At 39.9% G+C, this 9,371-nt stretch overlaps 2 protein-coding genes across 2 annotated transcripts; one reads left to right on the top strand and one right to left on the bottom strand.

Moving 5' to 3' along the window:
- The first annotated feature begins 2 nt into the window (after window positions 1–2).
- On the top strand, window positions 3–4,056 carry LOC136265904 (vacuolar protein sorting-associated protein 45-like). The gene is made up of 3 exons (XM_066060849.1): window positions 3–1,205; window positions 1,257–1,412; window positions 3,574–4,056. Exons 1-3 carry the CDS (start codon window positions 102–104, stop codon window positions 3,991–3,993), a joined length of 1,680 nt encoding a protein of 559 aa, XP_065916921.1. The 5' UTR covers window positions 3–101; the 3' UTR covers window positions 3,994–4,056.
- A 539-nt stretch (window positions 4,057–4,595) lies between these two features.
- On the bottom strand, window positions 4,596–8,640 carry LOC136265901 (class II receptor tyrosine kinase-like). Its single transcript, XM_066060844.1, has 5 exons — window positions 8,519–8,640; window positions 8,009–8,470; window positions 7,319–7,666; window positions 6,301–6,339; window positions 4,596–6,223 (listed from the first exon to the last, which is right to left on the bottom strand). Exons 1-5 carry the CDS (start codon window positions 8,589–8,591, stop codon window positions 4,674–4,676), a joined length of 2,472 nt encoding a protein of 823 aa, XP_065916916.1. The 5' UTR covers window positions 8,592–8,640; the 3' UTR covers window positions 4,596–4,673.
- Window positions 8,641–9,371: the final 731 nt, after the last annotated feature.

Here is a 9,371-nt window from a genome sequence, read left to right as displayed (position 1 = left end):
CACCCCCTTACAAGCGCACGGGACCAAAGCCTGTGCAAATTAAATAGAATACTGACAGATAAACTTTTTACATTTCTCTGTTCTAACACTCACGGTACAAGATGAACGTCAGTTTAGCGGTCAAGCTGTATATCAATAAGATGATAGAGGAGTGTGGGGCGGGAATGAAGGTGATGGTAATGGATAAAGAGACTACCAGCATTGTTAGCATGGTCTACTCTCAAAGTGAGATCATTCAGAAGGAAGTTTACCTCTGCGAGTTGCTCAGTACCAAGGGGAGGGAAAATATGAAGCACTTAAGCGCCATTTGTTTTCTGAGACCAACCCGTGAGAATATACAGCTACTATGTGATGAGCTGAGGAACCCAAAATACAGTGCTTACAGCTTGTATTTCTCTAATGTAGTTTCTAAATCAGCTGTCAAACAGTTGGCAGAGGCAGATGATCATGAGTTAGTGAAAGATGTTAAAGAGTTTTACGGTGATTTTATAGCTGTAAGTCAACATGTCTTTTCTTTCAACCTCACACCAGCTTTGAATTCATCTGGTTCTTGGAGAGGTGACGTATTTGACCGCGCCTCAGTTGGACTGTTGTCAGTATTGTTGGCCCTTAAGAAGAATCCATTGATTCGTTATTCGGCTGCCTCTAAAGCTGCCCATAATCTTGCAGAAAGCATCACCCGGGGTATTGCTAGAGAAGGTGACTTGTTCTCTTTCAGACGTTCTGATGTGGCACCATTATTGTTGATCCTGGATCGTCGTGATGACCCTGTTTCTCCATTGCTCAATCAATGGACGTACCAAGCTATGGTACATGAACTGCTTGGGGTAAAAAATAACCGTGTTGATCTGTCTAAAGCTCCTGGTATATCTCGTGAACTTCATGAAGTTGTGATGTCATCAGAACAAGATGACTTCTACCGTGAAAACATGTACCTCAACTTTGGAGAAATTGGTGCCAATATCAAGGTGCTGGCAGAAGAGTTTCAGGCCAAGCAAAAAGATCATAAAAAGATTGAGAGCATCGCTGACATGAAGGCATTTGTTGAGAACTATCCCGAGTTCAAAAAGCTGTCTGGTGCCGTGATGAAACACGTTGCAGTGATCAGTGAATTATCACGAATTGTCTCCGAGCAAGATGTAATGAAAGTCTCAGAACTAGAGCAAGACATTGTCTCTCAATCAGATCGTTCAACTCACTTTAAGGTAAGAAGCCATTTTATTTCTTTGTTGTTAATGACTCCAGCTCTTGTGTAGAATGTACAAGGAATGATACTCACTCCAAACCTGAGGAAGATGGATCGGCTGCGTCTGGTAATGCTGTTTGCTCTGCGCTATGAGAAACAAGCTAGGGACATTGAGGAATTGGTCAGGTTGCTAGGGACCAAAGGAGTGTCTGAAGCAGAAGCCAGGGTAAGCCTGCAGACACATTTTAGAGGAGGTATGACCAACCCCCAAAATTATTTACCTTGATAACGTGCACTTATTCATGGTACCAAGAAATTAGCAAACGCTAAGATTGAGGGTTCAAAAGGTCAAATACTAGCCCTTCATTTTTCTAGTGAATAAATACCTTTTTTATTGATTTGTGGAAACTTTAAAGGTATTTACTTGTTGAAGTAAACTTTATATCAGGCAGCAAAGTGAGTGGAAATGTGTCACAGTTATACTCGGAGAATTTGTGTATCGTATGGTGACTTCCAGCTGTAACCATGACCACCAGCATGTCCACCTATTGTAATCATCAGACGCCTTACAAGGCTTTTCTGAAGTGGCATCTATTTTGTGATTGATAACTTTGCAACCAATAAAACTTTGAAATGAAACAACCAAGTGTTTACTGCACGCATAAGGAGTACTTTACTTAGAATTCCTAGGTTTGCAAACAATTGATCTTCCTGTGCTTAAGAGTTAATGGTTGCCTGTTTTAAGAGTGACGACGTGCATTTCAAAGAAGTCATATTACATTTCTTGGTGTTATATTTGAATGTTTTATTACGAATAAGTTTCAGCATATGTACTAATTGAAATTGGTTTGATCTAATCACTTTCAGGTTGAGCTTGTAATAGATTGCTACATTGTGTTTTGGTTTTAGCAAGCCTTCAGTATGCTTCATTGTAGTGATGGCCTTAAAGTAAACACAATAAAAATGGTTTATAAGAAAGCTAACCTTTAGCCTGGTTGACAGATGTTACATTGCTTCAGCACACAACGGAGCAAAATCCAAATTGACAATATATCCATATTCTATTGTATTTGTCTGTTCATGTAGAATATATTTTCACGTTGAGACAAATGGTTTGAAGCTTCGTTTGGTTTTGTAACATTCAGATGTTACTTTAACCCACCAAAGCTTTGTTACCATGGATACTAACAAGTTAAACCAGTTGCACAAGTATTGTACTCCTTGTGGAAGCTGCCATTTACGCATTTTCTGGTGTAGTTATAGGTTATACCTATAACAGAGAGTAGGAGTTTGTACTGCAGTGTACACACTAATAACCACCAACTGTGTTCATTAATTGTTGACATGACATTCGTAACAATGTTTCGAAGCTTCAGAGGATGTATTTGTACATTTGTTCCAACCTAATATATTTGCTTCATTTCTGTACATATGGATTATGTATGTATATTTTTTGTAGAATGAAACTTTGTTGCTTACTTGTGATGAGCACGTATCTAGGGCAAAAAACTAAAATTCTAAATTAAAGCTCCTGTAGTTTACATCCTCAGTGTAGCTACTACACTAATCAATTGTATTGATTGTTCTGCTGTCTAGTACTCAATATAGATATTCAGAAAATTGTTTATTTTTCCTCTAGAGTCTTTAGAGAGAAACATGTAAAGTCTGATCTGTGGGTCACACTTGGGCACCTTGTTTTTGGAAATAGTACTGTATATCAACTTGTTATCTCTGAAAGACAGAAATCCTGTGTATTCAGGGTGTTCCCTAAAGAGTGGTAGAGTAGTACAGCACTGCTTACTTTACCCAAAATTCCTTTGATGTAGTAAAAGGAACTATGTAATTAACAAAATTACTTTGATGTTAGTAGCATATTTACAGTTCTTTATTTTGTTGGGTGCATGGTCTAAATTCTTGGTCACAAAGGTCTATTACAGGAATTCCACTGTAAATAAAATTTGCTTGGCTTCAAGTTGGCTGACCTAAACAGGAGGTGGTGACCTTTTTGTAAGGTGACCTCATGTAAGTCCATAACAAAGACACTGGACTGTATATTAGAATACTGTTTGTGGTCCCACAGGTAACTATTTGATGTAGTTTCATAAGCTCAGTTGTATTTTTCATCAGAACTTGTTGCAAGTAAAGTTGACACATTTCATTAGTATGTGTGACTTCACCTGCTTGGGTGCAAAGTGGTGAATGTAAATTATTTCACTACCAATTAGCTCAAAAACTTCATACCAGAAGTTATTGGAGACCATATTTTTTAATAGATCTAAAACACAAACTCTATTTTGTGGCTTGTTGTAGTGGGTGTTAAGGTCATGCCTCCTCTGGTAACCAACAGTAATGGATTTATTTTATAGTGATTCTAAATCTTTTTTTAGTGTGTGACTGCATTATTAGAGTATTCCAACCAATCCAAAAGAAATGTACCACTGTTTGACTCAGCACCTATGGCATTCACCAAGAAGTTCTTTAAAGGACTCAAGGGAGTTGAGAATGTCTTCACCAGACACACACCTCTAATCACTACACTACTGGACTCACTGGTGAAAGGCAAGCTAAAGGAAACTCAGTACCCATATCTAGGAGAGGCCCAGCTGCGTGACAGGCCACAAGACATCATTGTATTTGTAGTGGGTGGAGTGACATATGAAGAAGCATTTGCTGTAGCAAGTTTCAACAAAGCCAACCAAGGTGTGAGGGTTGTTCTAGGCGGCACAACAGTACACAACAGCCGCATGTTCATTGATGAGGTTATTGAAACCTCTTACACTGGTGGCAGAGCAGGACTACAAGACTGAAACTGCTTGTAATGTTTCACATGTTTCTTTGTTATTTTGTTCGGATTGTGTTGTATAGTTTCATCCCATTGTTGCATTGTTCGAGCGGCTCTTTTAATTCACTCAACACAGTACACCTTACTCTTTTAATTCACTCAACACATCTCCTATCTTGCTATTAACAATGTCTCTGAAATGGTCCCTGCAATGGGATATCTCTCATTCCTTGCTTGCCTATATAAACTAGTAGCCCTGTTGTCCAGCATTAGTCTGGAGTTCACCCTCTGCTGATCGCCTTAGTTGTGTTCCACAGCTGCTGAAGATGAAGGGAATGATACTACTACTTGTTGCTGTAGCAGCTGTCATAGTTGTCCGGCTTGTAGCCAGCAAACCTGCCCAGGCAGCTGCCAAGGAGGAGACAATAGAGTACATCCAATTCATCAACCAACCAGAAGCTGCTGATGTTGACATAAAAAGAAATGTGGAGTATTCTGGAGATAAGCAGTATTATGAGCATTCCAGTTTGAAAGATGAGGGGCCAGCTCAAGTACCAGGGTCTGGAATTGATGAGAGCAACACCTCTGATCAAGGCCTGAAGGAGAGTCCAATGGAGGAATAAATAGTGACAGTAAAGAACAATTTTACATAAAAACTAGCTTAGTTACAACACACATGTATACTTGTATAGTGATATTACTGTGTTATATTGCTGTACTACCGTTACATAGTCTGGTAAATCTGTCATGAAGTTGAGTAAATGTACTTCTCTCATTTGGTGCACTCTTCCAACACTGTAGCAATACCTGATAGACCTGGTCAGGACAATACTCTGTCTGCTGTAGGAGCTTCCTCTTGTCAGCATATTTGGCATCTTGTATTAGTTCTGGGTCAGTCATTTCCTCATAGGGACGCTGAGAACACATGGTGAATACTTCCCACACTACAACACCAAATGCCCACACATCACTCTTCACAGAAAACTTGCCATAGAAACACTCGGTTGCCATCCATCTGATTGGTACTATGGCATGTCCCCTTATACGATAATAATCTGAGTCATATAAATTCTGACTCATGCCAAAGTCAGCTATTTTTACCTGGTTCCATTCACCAACAAGGATGTTCCTTGTAGCTAGGTCACGATGGATGAAATTTAGGGACGACAAGTACTCCATACCAGATGCTATCTGTGTACACTGGCTGAGTAGTCCTAGAGTAGTCACTTGTCCTTTAGATGGGGGAAAAGTACCAGTTACCAGCTTCAGTGATTTAAGGTATTGATTGAGGTCACCATTTCTACAGTACTCTATCATAATGAAGGGGTTACTAGGGTCAGTGCAGATGCCTAGCAACCTGATGACATGCTTGTGCTTCAGGCGGGTCATAAACTTTATCTCCTTCTCAAAAGCTTTCTGTGTACAATTTGTTGAGTCTCCACGTAACTTCTTCACAGCTACATGTAATGCCTGTCCCTGGGAAGGATCTACTCCATCAAATATACTAGCTGGCAACCCTGTCACTTCTGCTAAATACACTTCACCAAATTGTCCATTTCCCAGCAGCTTGATCTCCCTAATATCTGAAGGCTTTACATAATTTGGTGCCTCAGATCTCTTCAATGGTAAGGGGTCATCATATATTGAACTGAATGGGCAAAGGTTACGTGGTTCATCAACTATATTAAGAGATTTAGATTTTTCATAGAATGAGTACTTCTTGTCTAGCATGTAGTAAACAGGCTCGCCATTTTCTATAACTTTGGAGAAGGAAGCTTTAGATGCTGCAGTTGAGGGCATTGAGGGCATCTCATACAGAGAGGCTTCTAAATTAGACCTGTCAACTGCAGAAGGGAAGGTGGAGGATGATCCTTTACGAGGACTCTTTACATGCTCAGGTGAGGTATAAAATGGATGGCTATTTTGATTACTGTTCTCTATTCCTATTGGCAACTGAGGGTAGTCATAATCATTTCTAGTCATTCCATTGGCAGCACTGCCATTAACAGTTGTTCCATTAGGAACGCCAAAATGATGTACAGGGGTAGTCTTGGGGTCATTGGGTAACATCTCGTAACCATCAACCACAACATCGGTCGACTCCAAGGTGAACTTATCGCCGTGTGATCTTCCACGACACACAATACATAGTATTAAGGAGAGCAGTAACACTATCATGAACAAGAACACTGCAATGGCAACGACTCCGACCAGTAAAGCAAGTGGGAGGCCATCATCACTCTCATCTCCAGATGCTAAAAGGAAACCATTAACACATTATGTTACACCCAACAATAAAACTACAAGTGTACATCAACATGGCTTCACTTACCACCAGCTGATTCAGTGGGGGATAGCCCATTTATAGTACCTGTAAGGTAACCATGGTGATAACATGCTATCTAGGTTACAGACAAGTAGGAATAACAATATTAACCACAACACAAGTAGTCTCCATCTATGCTTTAGGCATCCTACTTCAAAGCTTTCTCACCTTCCTAATACAGGATCTAAGGCCACCAAAGTTTTCATAAAAATGGCACAACAATAACATCTACAAAAATCAATCCCACAGTCATAAAGGCTGACTAACTAAAACATTGACAGAAAAAGATTTGAAAGGAATTTCCAAACAACATTTCCGACACCACAGTATGTGTATCGATCAGCTGTACAACTTCAGGTGATCACAGCAAAGGTGCCAAACTGTATTGAGCTTTATCAGGGTATTCATCATCCATTTAATGACATCAAGTGTGTTATACAACAAGTAGAACATTTGACACTGATAAAATTAGCGACTAATAGTGAAGCCAAACAAGCAAGCGTTAAATCCTGTACTTCACAAACTCTGGCAGGTTTCTTCTTAATAGATAAAACATAAATCAGACACACCATATATTCAATGGCTTAAGATGCGAGTGGTTTAATGATCTCACATACATGAAAGGCAGAAAAAGTCATAACTTTAATATATAACTGCTGACACCTCACAAGTGTGTGGGTATTTTAGGTGTAGTTAAGTAGTATCTTTAAGTATATAAGATAATTTATTAGACACTTGATGCTATCCCTACCATGAATGTAGTTAGGGATGTCATAAGGACAGCAGGAAACTGGCTCAGACAACACCTAAACCAACCATTATCTCATGAAAGGGAATTTATTTCTAAAAAGGAAATACATTTAACTCAACACCTGAACTTGGGTCTGTTGAGATACAAACAATTCTATAGTGGGAGATCAATGACAGCTGTCCCCTATCTGTGTCACACAGAAACATGACCATATCATTTATTCACATTACAAGTAGCTATTGAGACAATGGATGTGATGACATGAACTGATACCTGAGCTGTCTGGAGTTGATGTTGTTGATACTGCAGACTGAAACATCGTTGATGTTGACTGTGCCACTGATGACGATGTTGACTGAAATGATGATGACATTGACATTGTTGGCTGTGTCATTGATGGTGTAGATTGAGTTGTTGCTACTGCTGTTGTTGGCTGCACCTCTGAAGACATTGGTGAGGTTGACTGTGCAGTTGATAATAATTGTGATACCGATGACATTAAGGCTAAATTTGTTGACTGGTCTCCTTGCAATGATGATGACATAACAGGTGTTGAAGATAACACAGGAGACATTAACTGTTGTGTTGATGACACTAATACAGCTGATGATGTAGGCAATACTATGACAACAAAAAACAAGACATGTGGGTGACAAACAGAGCAAAGAATGTATAATGTAGTGAGATCACAAATGTGGTGAGGATGTTATGACAAGCCTAACCCTAGTGTTTCCACACCCACCACATGCAATATGCCTAAAGCAACAACCAACAATTAATAGAAGCCAAGCAACAAGGGCCATGTGATACTTATAATGATCTATTACATTACAAATTGTCAACTACTGGCTGGTTGTTCAGTTCATTACAGGTGTCACATTACTAGTGTACACAAGATGATGGGTCACATTAACACACCCTACCCACCACACATTGGTGGATAGGAGGGGGCCCACCACTAACCTTCAGGTTCACTACAGAAGACGACCTTGTAAATGGCTATGGTACCAGCACTGAGTGTCATGATGACTCTATTGACAGCAGGTATTAGTGATGTTGTTGGAAGTGTAAAATTGTACTGTCCTTCATTAGTTGTCAAAGTATACACAGGAACTGGTGTAGCTTCAGATCCATTTGCAGTCACAAATGCCTGAGTAAACAGCAGTGTCACTACTCTTGATGTATCAGGTATAAAGTATGTCATCAACACTTTAACCTGTTGAAGTGGGTTAGTGAAGTCTGCAATGAATATTGATGCAACAGTATTCCACTCATAGTACTGGTTAGTGTCTGTACTGCAGTTAAATAGTTGATGGCTATTAGCACAGCGGTATAATCCTGCTGTAAAGGTACAGTTATCAAAGCTGCCATTGTGGCTACTAGGAGGAGTTATTGTTGCGTTTGAAGGAACGACGGGCTGGAGACCTATATACATAATAAACACATCAAAAACTCTGCCAAGTCATAACGTACCATCTCCACACTCGCATGCTCCGTTCACCAGCTGAAGTATACATAGCATACAGATTAGACTAGTACACTTCATCGTCGCGTTAACCCAAATAACTGAAACCTACTAAATTCTTCTTAATATGTGTGCGACCAACATGATAACCACAATCACTTATGCCATGGCCGGTCGCGCACGTGATAAAGAGAGGTGAACAGACAAAAAGTACATAAATGAGTCCTCGGTCAGTCGAAACGCAAGTGGCAAAATTATGCGTATTTAATTGCACAGCTTGTTTCCCGCGAAGAAACAAGCGATTCTTCTTTAGTCTCGTGCCCAGACCACTTTTTTTCTTTTTGTGTGGGGGCGGAGCCTTTTTCTCCGCCCCCACACAAAAGAAAAAAAGCGGTCTCGGCACGAGACTAATTCTTCCCGGGTGTCACGCAACAACACGTCACTTGTCTTTCCCACAGCTACCAAATTTGGCAGCTGCAGTTAGTTGGCAACGAACTACAAAGCACTGAATGAAGTTGGTGAGTAATAACATGGTTTTGAGGGGTGGTACAAATTTGTTTCAAGCCATATTAGTGTTTTTATTTAATTTGCACAACTAGACAAAAGCCCAAACTTGATAATTATGTTGTAAAAAGTTATGCACTTTGGCTGCTGTTTACACATACAGTAATTGCTGACAAACAGCAATTCTACATTTTAAAACTACTCCAAGTTGACGAGAGATGAAAGTTTCTACAATCAAGTTCAACAATAACTTGTAACTGCTTAGGTGCAGCCATCTTCAAGGACTCCATTCCTACTGTGTCCAGGGTAAATCCCACACAGTACTGCTCCTGTCATGGAGATACACAGAGGTCTGGT

This window comes from Dysidea avara, chromosome 9, assembly GCF_963678975.1.
Source record: "Dysidea avara chromosome 9, odDysAvar1.4, whole genome shotgun sequence".
NCBI lineage: Eukaryota > Metazoa > Porifera > Demospongiae > Dictyoceratida > Dysideidae > Dysidea > Dysidea avara.
The sequence above is the reverse complement of the archived record's forward strand: the minus strand, read 5'-3'. Positions and strand labels throughout refer to the sequence as shown.